The sequence below is a fragment of the Nicotiana tabacum genome, chromosome 6, assembly GCF_000715075.1.
Source record: "Nicotiana tabacum cultivar K326 chromosome 6, ASM71507v2, whole genome shotgun sequence".
Taxonomy (NCBI): Eukaryota; Viridiplantae; Streptophyta; class Magnoliopsida; order Solanales; family Solanaceae; genus Nicotiana; species Nicotiana tabacum.
Window position 1 is genome coordinate 202,181,078 of NC_134085.1, and position 15,515 is coordinate 202,196,592.

The window sequence follows — 15,515 nt, forward strand, 5'->3', positions numbered from 1 at the left end:
TCAATAGCTAATAACAAACACAATTACTAGCTATTATAATTCGTCAAATTGTAATAATATTACAAGATCCATCAGTCCATATAAAAAATGATAGTAACTAGTTAATGTCTCCTTTTCAAATTAGATGAGGTACTTTTTCTTTTAGTATGTTCCAAAATAAACGACACATTTCTAAATTTAGAAATAATTCAACTTTAAACTCTTCATTTTACCCATTTACCCTTAATAAGAAGTCTTTATAATCACACAAATGTCATGGCCCCACAAAGTTTTTACCCCTTAAGCTTCTAAGACCACAAGTTTTAAAAGTCTTTTTTTTTCTTAAATTCTGTGGCGAGTCAAACTAACCCATCTAAATTGAAACGGAAGGAGTATTATGTAATATAATTTTCCCACATTATACGAACAATCTCTTCACGACGAGCGTACTATCAGATGAGCGAGAAGATGAAGCAACATTGTTATAAAATAATAAATGTTGGGTTCTTTTATAAAATATAAAAGTTTGGAGCAATTTTTAAATTTTTTAAAAAATATAAAAGTAATATTTTGGACCAAAACCAGCTATTGAGATGGTTTTGGGATTTGAAAATTTTCCAAAATATGAATAAAATTTATAAATAAACATGTATTTGCCAAAAAAAAATTGGAAAAAATTTGGCAAAATCTATGGCCAAACAGGTCTTTAGTGTTCCCAAACAACAATGTTGTGCAGCCAAACGAGCCCTGATAATTAACATCATTCCACATTTGCCCCCGTTTGATTGTTGAATGACCTTCTTGTTCTACTCGCCCGTCCCTTCCCCAATCTCTGCTTTTCTCTTCCAAGCACGAGCAGCCATTGGAGACTCAATTGTCTATGTCCGATCAAAGATTACGATCGGCCTCAATTGAATTCTAGAAAACAGAAATAAGAAAAGGAATTCTACGAGTTCTTCAATATGATGACGCGGTCGTCTTCTGGTCAAATCAACATCGCGGCGCGTACGAAGAAACTCGATGTAGATAATCGAATCTCTCTGAGAATTTACTATCGGATCGCTGATAATGTCCTCAAACAGGTCTTCCTTTTTCTATTACCTACTTTATGAATTTTATCCTTATTTGCATATTTTTTTTTTTGAATTCTTAACTAAGTGAAATTTAGATCGCCTGTCCAAGGATCAAGGTTTTATCATTGAATGCACAGCTCTTAAGCTTGAAACTTGAATTACTGACATCTCCACTCAACGTATATTTGGTTTTTAGACATACTGAAAATTATTGGCCGCTGTAGGGTTTTCATTTGAGAACTATTGATAGATTTTTATTATTGTTGTCGTTGTTATAATTATCATTGTATTGAATTTCTTGAAATTATTTATCATATCCTTAATTGGAAATTAGTAGTGAGCAGAATGCAATACTTAAGAAATAATTTTTTTAGTCTCTAGGATTACCACTACCAAGAGTTCACCATTTACTTCTACCCTGATTATAATGTTTTCTAGCTAAAATAATAATTGGTGAACCAAAAAATGGAATGTTAATTTTAGGTGGTTGGATGGTTCATGCTTTGTTGAAAACTTGAAATAGACTAATAGAGCAAATGAAGTTCTTCCACTTTGATGTTAGTTGGGGCAACGTCTGTCTGCTGCTTGCCGTTTTCTTGATCTGAGAAACCCTTGCTAGTTCATCTCTGCTAGCCAAGTCAAATAGCACATGGGACTCCCTTACTCTATTTATACTCTTGTTTGGTATAGATTCGATTTCTGAATTTACTGCATAGTACAGAAGAATTGGCAGTCATGGATGTCATAGTGTTGCTTGAGTGCTAAACAGATGCAGTAGCTAGTTTTAAGCTGGGATATTGGTATACAGTGACATTACCATATTATTGAAGTTGTCATGTCTCCTTAAGTTAATTGCTTATACTTTTTCCAATAACTATCACATCTGTATGCTGCTTGTGCGTTCTTGATCTGAAAAGCCCTTGCTAGTTCATCTCTGCTTGCCAAAAAGTGATCCCTTCGATTTGATCGACCTGCCATACTGTTATAGAAATATAGTGTGCTATCCCTTGTTATTTCTCTAGAGCCTCTTCTTTGCATTCTTCATATTTCTCAACTATAGCATGGTACTTGTTTGGTGGTGCACTTTTGTCTGTCGTACTTATGTTTTGATATGCCAATGATTAGTAACTTTTAAGTCATTTTATGACTCTTGTCGTCCATCAAATATCTTTCTATACTAAAGTGCTTTGCTATTAGGTAATTGTTTATGTAGTAACTTTCTGTTTGAATTCATATTCCTCTTTATTCTCTAGAGTCTAGACTGATATTGCAGGAAATGATATATTTTCCATATTGTAGGCTGACATTTTCCGCTCAGAGGGAGACGTCATAGATTTATATGTCATGCTTCTTAGATTCTCAAGGTGAGAAGGGAAGTCGAATGACCCAAAGCTATATTTTGTTTCAGGTTAATGTCAGAAGCTTGCACTGAGCTTTATTATTCGTTATGCTTAATTTTCTGATGTGGTTTTGCAATGTTAGAAGCTCTCCCTTATTTCAAACTTTGAGTAGCCAAACCCTTTTTCTTTGTACTACAGAGTTGACCAAGCTGCCCTATTGGATAATAGTATTATTTCCTAAGAAACAAATTTGTTAGTTGCGGATGCCTCAAAGTGTTTTTTTTCCTAATCACTTGCTAACTTAAGGTACAGAGAAGCATAGAAAAATACTTTATCTAAATTGAGTTTTCCAAAACTTGCTTTGATTAATCAGATTTGTTAAAAATGAGTTTTAAAAGTTTGTTAGTAATATTTGATTTTTTTTATTCGTTTTGAATTCATATTCTTATCCAGTGAGCTAGTAAGTTAATTTATGTGGAGAAAAAGATTTTGGCTACTCAAAACTTTGAAATGTGGGAGGTTTTCCAATTCAAATTAAAGATGGGTTATGTCTGATAGAGTAACCTCAAGTTAGGGCCTTGTAATTAACCCTAAGTTTTAAGGTTATTTTCTATTTAAACTAGAGCCTCAATTGAATTACAAAGTGATTCTGATGATTTGGATGTCCTAAATACTTTCTGAACCCCTGAAGTTTGTATTTAAATTGCTGTTTTTTCTGTTTAAGTTTGGTCTCTGAGACAATACCATGCCATCGAGATTATCGAGCATCACTGCAGAGCAACAAAATTTATCTAAAAAAGGTAGACTTTCGATTCTGTCCTCAGTGTTCATGTGTAACCGTTCACTTAATCTGACTTTTTGTGTCTGATCTCAAGAGATTACTAAATGCTGTGGCTGAGCTTGAGCAACTGAAGCCAATAGTTCAACAGAAACTCGAGGAGCTAAATAGAAAAAGCACATATCAAGTGAATAAGGGGAACAATCATCATCAAAATAATCTTTTAGGATTCTCAAGAGAGTTTTATCCAGCCAATAAGCAAAACCCAAAGGCTTATGGAACAACTAAGGTATGCATCCCGTACATGCTATTTATTAGCTGTCATTTTGTTCAAGCTTTCTTGTTTGGCTGCCTTGGATTTGGTCGTGATGTGTGCATATTTGGTTTTGAGGATTCTATTTGTCTTTCATATTTTCTTGAAAGTGTATCGATTTCCAGTGTGGAGTGCTCCAGAAATCAAGAGATGCATTGGAATTGTTAAGAAACTGTTTGTTTTAAGCTTACCAAAGTGATACGCAATTCCACTAAGGTGTCTGTTTCAAGAAAATTCCACTAAGGGGCTTGCTAGAAACAAAACTTTTAAGTTTTGGGAAAAGTTTGGTGCATCATTGCCAAAGGTTGTTTCATCTTCCTAAAGTTGAAAATTTGTGGTGTGTTAAATTGGCTAGAATATTTTATTTAAGATAATGTAAAAGGTGGTGAACAAAACATTGAAACACTAGATTCATGGGTCTGAGTTGGACCTTGTAGTGTCAATTCTACAGTAATTCCATTGCTTTGTTTTGAATATGCTTCATAACCATAGATACCACGATCCATAGAGACGAGGTGTTTGATTGTACAGCTTGTGTTAATGGTCTGTTCTGATGGATGTTGTCTCTGCATCTCACAGGTAGCAGCACCAGTTGTTCGAGATTTTGTGTCTCAAGTCCCAAGAACCCAGCAGTTTTTGCTTGTGAACCCAGTAAATGAGCAGATGCGCCATTTGTAAGTTTCTCCAATAAGGACTACTCTGTAGTTAGATGCAATGTGCCTGATCAAGGCACTTCAGTTGCATGGAGTAGTTGCTTAATTCTGGCCCTAGTCTGCGGCTCTCGCTAAACTTGAATTTTGCACGTGGAATCTCTTCATTTTACAATGCTTATAAATGAACCATCCGCAGACTTTAGTGTGAGATAGATGTCTTTGTAGCTGTTATTCCTTGGAAACTACAAATCATGATTTTCTTTTATTTTAATAAGGCCCTGGGCATTGAATATTAAAGATACATTTTGCATTGCCATGCTAGATAAAGACATTTCAGAAGTAATTGCATTAGCTTTAACCTGTCCATAAAAAGCAACAAACACAAATCTACACACTGAAAACATATAGTACAGCAGTTGCAAGTAAAAATTTTTCCTAGGTTGGCGTGATGTGTTGATTAAAAACAATAATGGACGAGGTAGAATGCATTTGTTAAGGTGAAAATGAGCTTATTTTTGCTGGATGTCACATATTTGTTCAATGTTACTCTTCTTTATTTGCTTATTTTTCTGTTTGCTTTTCTAGGTCACTTAGTATACCGCGTCCAAAGGATGAAACTCTGACCAGACATTCCATCCTGGGTCCAAATGGACTTCGAGGACAGTGGCAACCTCCAGCTAGTGACAGAGGGGTATGAAGGATGTTTTAGTGTTTTTAGCATAGTAAAATACAATTGTAGTCCTCAAGCTAGTGACAGGGAAGCATCAAGGATGTTTTTATATTTTTCACATAGTAAAGTACAATTTTAATCGTCATAAGTGAGATCATGAAATTCTGATGCAGTTGTCCTAGTCACGCATTTCTTTTATGATTAATTCATTCTCATGCGTCTATGCGACCAAATTCTGGCACAAGTTTGGCAACGCTTGAGAGACATGTAATGTTTCGTCAGAGAAGAAAATTTAGCGAAAAACCAGCCACCACCGCCACCTTCATCAATTCCTTCCTTCTGCCCCAGATAACTCAACACTTTTGCATCTCCTCACCTTTCCAGCCTTTCTTCATCTTCCTTGTGCCCTACCCACCTTCAATCTCTCCTTTCTGGTAGGGGTGAAGAGTTCTATTCCCCTATTATAATTTATTTAAATTATCAGGAAAGATGGGCACCCTATACTGGAAGGCTGACCCAATGAATATATAAGGATTGAGTGAATAGTAGATTGGAGCAATTTACCGGGTTGATGACTCAAATTTGTGAATTTTCTGCTCTTGGAATTAACAGTATCAATCCTTTAACCCTCTCAGTGATCCTAACCTCAAAGGATGCACCATTAGAGGAGTTACCGCAAAAAAGAGCTAATATGACAATAGAGGTGGTAGCTCTGCATTCTCTTCGGTAGGACGTGGAACTACCCAAGCAGAGCAGGTTACGGGGGGGTTATCATGGCAGTCCTTTTCCTTCGTTAAATCTGGGTGGGAAGGGTTGTGCATTGAGCCATGTGCTCTTTGTGCTAAACAATTTGCCAGAGGCTACTATGCTTTCATCACACTCTTTTCCTCTATTTTAGTTCTCTGTTCTCTTTCTTCGTTATCTGGTCTATGATCATAGGTAATTAGACATAAGTGAAGCCCTCTGGGGATGGATAGGCATAGATTGGGAGTCGTGAGTCCTGACAAACAAACGTTTCACAAGAATTGTAAGGACTATAAGTCTAACTGTAGAAATACAACTTCTGTTCTTAAATGCAGGTGTCTTATCCAAGTAATGTTGACTTCACTCCTGTTCTAATCCCCAGGTGAGGTTCTTAATTGTTGATTTATTTTCAACATGTTTTATGTGCAAAATGTTTTAGCTGTTGCAAAACATATTTGTAATGACATTTTTAGGGCTTTAATACAGTCCTGAGCTACTAACAGATAAATTTGTTTTTGGTAGTATAAATTTATTCTGCCAGTGTGGTTAGATTTGAGTTTTGAGTATACTTTCTTAATCCTTGAAGGGAAAACAGGCTCCTGCAGCCTCTAGAAAATGAATCCTTGGATAAAAAGGATGACGTCAGTTCAGAATGTGGAAAACCATGTCTGGAATCTACGTTACCGGTAGATAGTGACAAGCCAGTGCTGCGTCTTGAAGAACCTGCTTCATTGATTTCCTTTGATACAGAAGAAAGCCCTCTACAATCAGAAATCATTAGACAACCATCTCCTCCACCTGTTCTTGCAGAGGTACAAGATTTGATGCCACCTGCATCATCTCCAGTCGATGAGGTGGAATGTGGATTGGTTAAATCATCCCCTGATGGCCTAATCTGCTCTGAAAACCCATTGCAATTGCACATTGTGAGAGTTTTATACATTTTACTATTCAACTTTTTGGTTGTCCAGTTCCTTATCACCTTTTCTTTTGTCTTACATTGTTGAATACTTTTACCTATTTTCATTTTGTAGTCAACATCTCTGATGGATGCATTCATGAAGCTAGCCAAGTCCAATACTAACAAAAATCTGGAAACCTGTGGTGTTCTTGCTGGATCACTTGTATGTCCCTTTAATTTCTTATCATTGTGTTTTCAGTTCCAATCTCTTTGTAGCTCTATCATCATCCACACTATTGCTTGTTTCAGAAAAATCGAAGATTTTATGTCACAGCTCTCATCATTCCCAAGCAGGAATCAACATCAGATTCGGTGAGTGAGAGTCCTTTATATTATTCATTAAGAAAAAAGGCTCCTTGCACGCCTCTTTGGAGGGGTTTCCTGGAAAGTATTCTGATCAAATTCTTTCTGAGCAGTGTCAAACTACAAATGAGGAGGAAATATTTGAAGTTCAAGATAAGCAATCACTGTTTCCTCTTGGGTGGATTCATGTAAGTGTACTTTGTGAGGATCCTAGTCCTTGATAAATTACTTCCGAATTGTGCTATCTTAATATAAACTATTGTACCAGGTCAGCTTTCAGTTTCTGTGATCTGGTGAAGCTTGCTATGCTTCTGTAAGAAAATATGTAGAAACAAGTAAAGAACTATCAAGTAACACTATTAGAACACCTAGCATACTCATTGTAGTTTATTGAGTCATAACAGAGACATACTTTGTAATGTTGTCGTGTACCTTCTACAAGTTATTTTACATAATCTGTTCCAGTAACATCATATGGTATTGTATCTCAAAAGAACGTTGAATAGTTTATACTCCATGATACAATTAAATTCAAGTAATGACTCTTTACTTTCCATTGTTTTACAGACGCATCCAACGCAATCATGTTTCATGTCATCCATTGATGTTCATACCCAGTACTCATATCAGGTTTCTGTACTTGAATTCTTTACTTCCCCAACCGGATATCTCTCATTTGTCTATGAAGACCGAGGAAAATGTTGTATCTTATTTTCTTACCAATAAAAAGAAAAGACTCAGGCAATGTTTACATGGCCTATTACACCTGGATTTATGTTTAACCTATTACATACTCCCTCCGGTCCACAATAAGTGACCAATTTGCTTTGGGCACACCCATTAAGAAAATACTAAATTCTAGACGAAAATAGTTAGTGTGACTAAACTACCCTTCATTAAATGTTGCACCATAGTTATAGTAGCACTTGCTTCTCTTCTCAAATGTGAGGAGTAAATGACTTTTTAGGGATACATACGTAAGGGTAATTTTGGAAAAACAAATTGAATTTTTTCTTGATTATATAAATGGACACTTGTTTTGGACCAAAATAAAAAAACAAACTGGTCACTTATTGTGGACCGGAGGGAGTACCATTTTATTGTTGATATGATTTTAATATTTTATGCCTGATCCTAGATTCACTTATTTCCTTTACTACTGATTAAACAGATCATGTTGCCTGAAGCTATTGCAATTGTAATGGCCCCAAGAGATAGTTCAAGGTAAAATAGCCTCAATCTCTGGTGAAGTAGATTTTGTTCTTCATGTAATACCTTTTTTAGGTTACTTTTGGTACATGGATGGAAGTGGGAAATGACAATCTTCCCTTCTATGCCTAGTTAATGTAGATCTAACTAATCCATGGTATTCTAATCCTAGAACTCATGGAATATTCCGATTGACGAATCCGGGTGGTATGACAGTAATACGACAATGTCCGAGGCGTGGTTTTCATCCTCATGACCCCCCTCCTGATGGTAGCCCAATTTATAAGCATTGTACAGATGTCTATATGGATTCTAAATTGAAGTTCGACGTCATTGATCTTCGATGATTGCAATCATAGATTAATCAGATACATCTTTCATCATGATCCTTGTTTGTTTTGCCTTTGCAATATTGGTTGGTCTACAAGATGTCAATACATAATCCGTGAATACTCAATTTGATATTGCTGTTACCGGGCAACTCTTGAAGCTGCAGCTTGTATGCAGGTAAAGGTTGTAAAAGGTTCGTGCCTGGCATTTTTCTCAAAAAGGTTCATGCCTGGCATTCTTGCAGATATAATAGAACTGCATCATTGAATACTTATAATATAAACAATCTTTGTAAATAGAAATTCTTTTTCAGGCATCATGTGTGTAAACTTGCAAAATATTCTCAACACTATTGACATCTTAGTTGTAACTGTGCATCAGTTATCCTATGTACTTTGTGAATATAGTTCTGCTGGTTCTTGTCCTAGACTTTACCGACCGGCTGTTTTTCTTTACATTTTAGGAAGGATTATTTTGTAGTTATCTATTTTGCATCATTCCATCCACAGCTTTATGGTGCTCAAATTCCAATGATCCCATCCATGATATTTCCTATTGCTTTGTTTAGGGGCCCTGATTAATGTAGGAAGAAGTGTCCTTCAGGAAATCTGCAGTGACATATTTGCTGCATTTGTTTGAGTCAGCTGTATTGGTCTGTATTATGTAGAATCGTTTCTTTTTCCCTCAGTTTTTTCTGTGTTTGTTCTCTTAAATCGTGTTTCCATTTTTATCGGAAGAGAGTTGGGGTTGAGTTTCAGTTTGTTTTGTTTGTGTTGGGTAAATTGAGTGATCCGTTGTTTATTGTGGTTGAGGCAGCCCAAATTTTGGGGTTGGGCAAAGAAAGGCAGAATGAAGCGAAGCATGACCATTGGGGTGGAATCAGCCAATGTGGATTGATCTCTCAATTCTTTCGAGTCTGGAATAACATGAATTTTCGCCTTGATTAGCTCTACTGGAGACTAAAAGTAGCTCCTTGATTTGACATACTTTTGTCTTGTTTCTCTTTGAGTGCAACAAGTAACTGATTCCGGGCCCCTGTTAGTAAGGCTTTTGAATGCCATGAGTTGTGGCCAACAGGCCGAGGATTCTATGGCTTGGGAAGCCAAAGAGGTGGCCTTAGTTACAGATATGGACAACTAGCTCACATGTCAAGTGTCAAATATGGTTCGGCTGTCAAAACCTTGAAACATGACAAGCTCTGGGTGAACGAGGGTTGTCATTCATCGATGTATACCTTACACCATGGCTGGTCCATCTGTTCTATGGATCTCGACTTCTCATCGTCCTCGCTTTCAAAGATCATTTCCATGATTACCTCTTAACAATTAAAAAAGAAGGCTCGTTGCCATGATTGACATTTTCTAGCTAAAATGATGTTAAGTATTTCTGCCTCGCTCTTTCTTTTTTAAGAAGTAAGAAACAATGTTGGAGGGTTCGATACATCAGTGCGAGCTCTTAATCTTATTACCCGTTGACCCAACCGTAACTTTTGTTGTGGTTGGCAATACAAGAAAAAGAAAAAGTATGGTGTTTTTATCTCCGTCGGCTTCTACATAAAAGGAGAAAATAAAATAAGAAATGGTTCTTCTGTTATCTTTTCTAGCACGCTGAGCAATGTATTGCTTCTTGCTAGACCCTTAAAAACCCAGTTTATATAAATCTAGATTTTGAGTATGGGGAAGAAATGAAAAAAGGACTGAATTCTCTCAGTTAAGCTTTTCTTCTCCCTTCTACTGTTCTCTTAATTGCACCGAGTATGATCTATTGATTACGTTGGCAGTAATATTGTTGTGTTCAATCTCTGTTCCTTCCAAAGTAAAATCCGTGATAACTGAGTCGATGCAAATCCAATTTAGTGACGTCACTTCAATTTTAGAACTTTAGTTCTAAAGCTGGTAGATATGTTCAGTGTTGACAATAGAAGCTAGTGAGGAAGCTGGGGATCTAGCCTTTTTCGCTACGGGTTCTGAACCTAGTATTTTTCATACGGAATATAATATATATGTGAAAAACTACTAAATTTTCAACAAGTAATACTAGATTTAAACCCCTGATTTTAAAAATACAATATGTTCAGCACTAAAAACTTTAAATGTCGTACTCATCATGTTAAAACCTCGGATTCGCTTGTCAAGAACGTCTAACATTGAACTAGTTTTGGCTTACATGACACCCACATCTCTATGTTCTAGATGGAAGTGGTTGAAAAAAGGAAATAATCATCTATACTTCCTAGCGTGAGACCAAATCAATGAATTGTTGCCGAGCACAATGGCAAACTCTCACGCTGTTCGCAGAAGAACTTTCAAAGCCAAACTACATGTATTCTTTGCTTAATATGTTGTTTTCATATGATTGTTGAGAAGAAAATGGACAACATGTCTTCAGTAGCAGAATCAATCCAATATATCTGAAACTTTCAACACAACCTTTCAACTAATTCCAATTGAAATATACTAATGCTTATTCACTCATATCAATCCACAATACTTCTATTATATTTTATATCCAAGGGAAGTAACAAAAGTCAAATAGCAAAATTAAAGGTTTTCAATATCTTATTTTTGGGGGGTCACTAACAGATAATCACATTTAATAGTATAGTGTGGGAACCAGTCTATTAACACAGGTACGATTTGGATAGCGCTCAGGGCAAGTAATTATTATTAAATGTTGTTTGACTTGACCTAAGTATAACCCAATAAATTCACCTTCCCCTACTAATGATTGTCATCATTTTTATTGAAGCATGACACTGATCATTATAGAGAGCGTTGAAGTTAGGTTTGATGTCCCTGTAGAAATACGTATAATTGAATTTAATCCGAAATGAAAGTATTAATATGATACGCAAATGTATCTTATTTAATTCCAATTACCTAATAGTGATAAAATTTACTTAATATTTATCTTAATTAACTATGAAAAGTTGGTCAAGGTTCAATCGAGATGAATTATGTCAGGCGGCCAAGTTATGTTGTTAGCAATTACAAATCAATGATGGATGTTAGATTATCCAGTGAAAGGGCCTATAATCAACAATTTCCAAGTGTTACTTGATCGTGTTTCAATAATTAAACATACTTAACCTAATTGTACAAGCCATCATGATTCTTCTTCTGCGAGATATTTAAGATTTTCATTTCTTATTTTTTATCTTTTTATTTTATACTCCCTCCGTTCAATTTAATTGTCCATTTTTGACTTTACACCCCTTTTAAGAAAAAATAAATGAAGTAGGTATTTTACAATATTATCCATAATAGTGATAGCATTTTCAGAAGTCTTGAAAAATAATTTAGGAAATTAGTAGTTAGTGATAAAGATAAAATATGAAGAAAAAAAAAAAGAAAATTATTTTTCTCTTAATTTGCTAAAAATGGACAGGTAAAATTCAAAATATATTTTTAGTATAATGAATAACCTAAAGTGAACGGATGGAGTACTATCTATTTGTATGGTGTGTGTTCAAAACACATATGACCTGCCTTGTTAAATGTAGTTTACTGAGAATTCATTAATCTGAGCTGGTTGTCTAGAGACAGTCAAATAAGGAAAGAAAAGAAAAAGTAGAAAAGAAGAAGAAGGAATAATTAAGTTGGTGGTTGAGTTAGCAGACACCAAAAAGTCAAGAGAATTAAGAAGGGAGTTAATCACAACTTCCCTCTTCTACTAAAATGTTACCAAGATTTTCTTGCAGTCACTTTCCCAAAAAAATGTAAAAACAAGACCAAGGAAAACAGGGGGGGGGGGGGGTTAAGAACAAGAAAGAAATAGAGAAAAGACCCTAAATTAAAATCATCCAAAATTTACTGATATGATTAATTCTAATATATACTCATCGTAAAAGTCTACAATGGAAGATTTTAGCAGCTTCCTACCTAAAAGGACTACTTTCTCAAGAGTTCTAAAAAGATACTTTAGTTAAGTGTAAGGGTGTGTTTTGTATGGAGGAAAATATTTTTCTGGAAATGTTTTACATATTTCTTATGTTTGGTTGGCTTAAATGTTTTAAAAAATATTTTTCTTGTATAGTCATTTTACTCCAATTGAAAGAAAATATTTTCTTTATCAAGAGAAGGGAATTTTTTTTTTAAAACTCCTTCTCAACCTTCCCCACCCTATTCCCCATTCTCTCACACCCATCCACCTAACCCCACCCCCTCTTTCCAAAAAGATTTTTTTTTCAAATTTTAGTTTTTTTTTTCTTTCACCACGCACCCCACTGCCCACCCCGCATAATTTTTATTTTTTTTTTTTAAATTTCTATTTTTTCGTTTTTCTGCATCCCCTTGGGGAAAAGAATATTTTTTTTATATATATTTTCAGTTTTAATTTTTTCATCTTTCGGTTTACAGGTTCGAAATTTTACAAGTTCTAAAATTATGAGTTCGGAGGTTTATGTGTTTGGAAGTTTATGGGTTTAGAAATTATAAAGTTTACGGATTCGAAGTTTTACGGTTTCGAAAGTTTAGCGGTTCGGAAATTTATGAAATTTGTGGGTTCGAATTAGTTTTTTCATCTTTCGATTTACAGGTTCGAAATTTTACGAGTTCCAAAGTTATGAGTTCAGAGGTTTACGTGTTTGAAAGTTTACGGGTTTAGAAATTATAAAGTTTACGGGTTCGAAAGTTCGCGGTTTCGAAAGTTTAACGGTTCAGAAGTTTATGAAATTTGTGGGTTCGGAAGGTTGTTGGTTCGAAGTTTATGACTTCATGTTTATTGTATCTAAATTATTTATGAATACTCTTGAGAAGTTATTTTCCTTAATTTGCATACCAAACACCGGAAATTGAATAAAATTACTACTTGTTTATATTTTTTATACCAAACACACCCTAAAGCAACATTATTATTCAACAACATCCAAATTGACTGGATAAGAAATTGCTTGTGCTTCAAGATAGAAGCCAACATCTTGGCTATCGTAGTCGAGTGGTAATAAACCTTTATTTGGAATGTGGAAAATTACTCATTGTCCTTTTGGCACATGACTCAAACTTGTAGCGACAAAAAGCAAGAAAATAATATAATATGTATGCTAGTATATGAACAGAATAAATGATCTAGTCTGTATGTTGCTCCAAAGTGTTGGAAAATCATTCCTAGAGTTTTCAAAGTATAATTTGATATTATTGGACATTGTCATGTGTTCCGATCCATAGTCTTGCTAAAAATTTAAGTTATATTTGTTGATGGGGTTAAAAAAAAGACCATTAATTCACTTATAAGGTCAATTAAGTGTAAATCTTTGTAATAAACATTAGTATTTAATAACCTGGTAAAATTATTAAGTAACTAACTTGCTATTAAATGTTAAAATAAATTAATGGTGTAAAAAATAATTTCATACGTCAGAGTATATCATATGGGTATAAGAGTGATTCCTTGCTTCCTAAAAGGTAAAAAAGATTTTCTTTACCGTAATAGGAAAGTTAACACTTTGCACTTTTAACACTGTCAAGTCTGATCTTAGTTAAACCAAAAAAATGTCTGATCTTAGACTTACCATTAATCTTTAAGAATGATGCGGAATAAGCTGTATTAATAGTGTATGGATTAGTAATACAGGGTCAATAATGTAATTATTAGTTATGTAGAAATTATTTCTTATCCACTGTTTGGTGCGATGTATTAAAAATTAAAGTACATTACATAATTTTTAAGAAAATTAGTTGTTTACAAAAATGTCTTCCATATTCTTTAGCTTTAAGAGACACAATTTTGTCTTTAACCATGCTAATACATGCATCAATAGTCTTTGTATTGCTAATACCATAGTTTGATATGTATTAATTATACATAAAATAATACCAAATAGGTTATATAACTAATGCTTGTATTAACTATACATAGGTTGAAAAAGTGTATCAAACAAGGTATTACTAATACGCAAAGCTAATGCATGCATTATTTTCTTTAATGCACTCTACCAAACGATCTCTAAGTCTCATCTTAGACTTGCAATTGATCTTTAAGCTTTAAGGGGTCGTTTGGTTGGGAAACAAGCTACCCATGATTAATTATTTAGGGATTAGTTATCCATCCTCCTATAGGGATAAAAAAATATATATTACAATTCCGAGATAATTAATCTCGGAATTAATTATATCATAATTTATCTCAAACAAATATGAAATAAAATCTCAAATATAATCTCGGGATTAATTATTCCTCTCGTACCAAACGAGCCCTAAAGTTGGTAGTATTTGTTTTTGACACAAAAGGCACCAGCCTTGTCGACTACAAGTGAAGTGCCCCATAATTCAAACCACCTATATTAGCTTCTCTCCTTTTGACTTCTGAAAACCATTCTGTCAAAAACTTTTCCTTTTTCCTCAAATATGGCAGTGTTCCCACATCACATTTGAATCTTGTCCTCTTACCACAACTATCCCACCGCCTTAGATTTTTTTCTTTCTGTCCTTTCAATAATTGAACCAAGAAAACAAAAACCATGGCCATTGATATGATCTCTGAAGCTCCAAGCTTAACCACAAGTCCAAGAATCTCTTTTTCCCATAATCTTTGCCACAAAGATATTGCTCCTACTACTAATGCCAGTAATGATTTTAATTCTGAATTTGATTTCTGTATTAGCAGTAGCACAGATACAGAAACTTCCTCAGCAGATGAGCTGTTTTCAGATGGCTTAATTCGTCCTCTTCAACTTCAAGAAAAGTTCGTCACTTCTTCAAAACAGTTTCCTTTATCAAAGACTCAAACTTTATTTAATTCTATTCCGCCCCTTCCAGTTTCCTCATCAGAAAATGAAATTTCAAAGCAAGAAATCAAATCAGAGCAGCAACAAAAGAATCTATCTAATTCTAATTCCTTTTGGGGTATTAAGAGAAGTAGTAGTGTTCATTGTGTTAATACACATAAAAAAAGCTCATTTTGGTCATTACCTTTATTATCCCGAAGCAATTCTACTGGTTCAGTTCCTAATTCAAAGCAATCAGTACAGAAACAAAGTAGTGCGCAATGGAAACAAATGAAGAATTCATCATCAGCAGCAGCAGCTAGTTTTTATACATCTCAAAAGCCACCATTGAGAAAGAATTATGGTAATGCTATTCGGATTAGTCCAATTCTGAATGTTCCATTTGGTTTGGGGTCTCTGTTTTGCAATGGGAAAGATAATAAGAAGAGTAAGAAATGA

At 34.6% G+C, this 15,515-nt stretch overlaps 2 protein-coding genes across 4 annotated transcripts; both read left to right on the forward strand.

The window, feature by feature from the left end:
* The first annotated feature begins 758 nt into the window (after positions 1 to 758).
* On the forward strand, positions 759 to 8,780 carry LOC107789867 (AMSH-like ubiquitin thioesterase 1). 3 transcript variants are annotated; one of them, XR_012711127.1, is made up of 14 exons: positions 759 to 1,061; positions 2,352 to 2,416; positions 3,117 to 3,192; positions 3,268 to 3,459; positions 4,063 to 4,157; positions 4,722 to 4,827; positions 5,886 to 5,932; positions 6,137 to 6,476; positions 6,585 to 6,674; positions 6,761 to 6,823; positions 6,928 to 7,002; positions 7,382 to 7,590; positions 7,901 to 8,038; positions 8,196 to 8,780. XR_012711127.1 is itself a non-coding variant. In XM_016611740.2 (14 exons), the coding sequence occupies exons 1-14, from the start codon at positions 942 to 944 to the stop codon at positions 8,368 to 8,370; spliced, it is 1,560 nt and encodes a 519-aa protein (XP_016467226.2). In that variant the 5' UTR covers positions 759 to 941; the 3' UTR covers positions 8,371 to 8,780. The 3 variants fall into 3 exon arrangements, 2 of the variants coding, with proteins under 2 accessions (XP_016467226.2, XP_016467227.2); XM_016611740.2 differs by having other exon boundaries at positions 7,382 to 7,444; positions 7,986 to 8,038; XM_016611741.2 differs by having other exon boundaries at positions 6,146 to 6,476; positions 7,382 to 7,444; positions 7,986 to 8,038.
* Positions 8,781 to 14,810: 6,030 nt separating this feature from the next.
* LOC107789866 (uncharacterized) lies at positions 14,811 to 15,515 on the forward strand. The gene has a single exon (XM_016611738.1). It carries the CDS (start codon positions 14,811 to 14,813, stop codon positions 15,513 to 15,515), a length of 705 nt encoding a protein of 234 aa, XP_016467224.1.

What these genes read in the sequence shown, in the direction of transcription:
- LOC107789867 (XM_016611740.2), top strand. Translation starts at nt 942, where the DNA reads ATGATGACGCGGTCGTCTTCTGGTCAAATCAACATCGCGGCGCGTACG. An exon ending in ATGCTTCTTAGATTCTCAAG is followed by an intron (nt 2,417 to 3,116) that starts GTGAGAAGGGAA and finishes TTTCTGTTTAAG; the next exon opens with TTTGGTCTCTGAGACAATAC. An exon ending in TTCCTCTTGGGTGGATTCAT is followed by an intron (nt 7,003 to 7,381) that starts GTAAGTGTACTT and finishes ATTGTTTTACAG; the next exon opens with ACGCATCCAACGCAATCATG.
- LOC107789866 (XM_016611738.1), top strand. Translation starts at nt 14,811, where the DNA reads ATGGCCATTGATATGATCTCTGAAGCTCCAAGCTTAACCACAAGTCCA.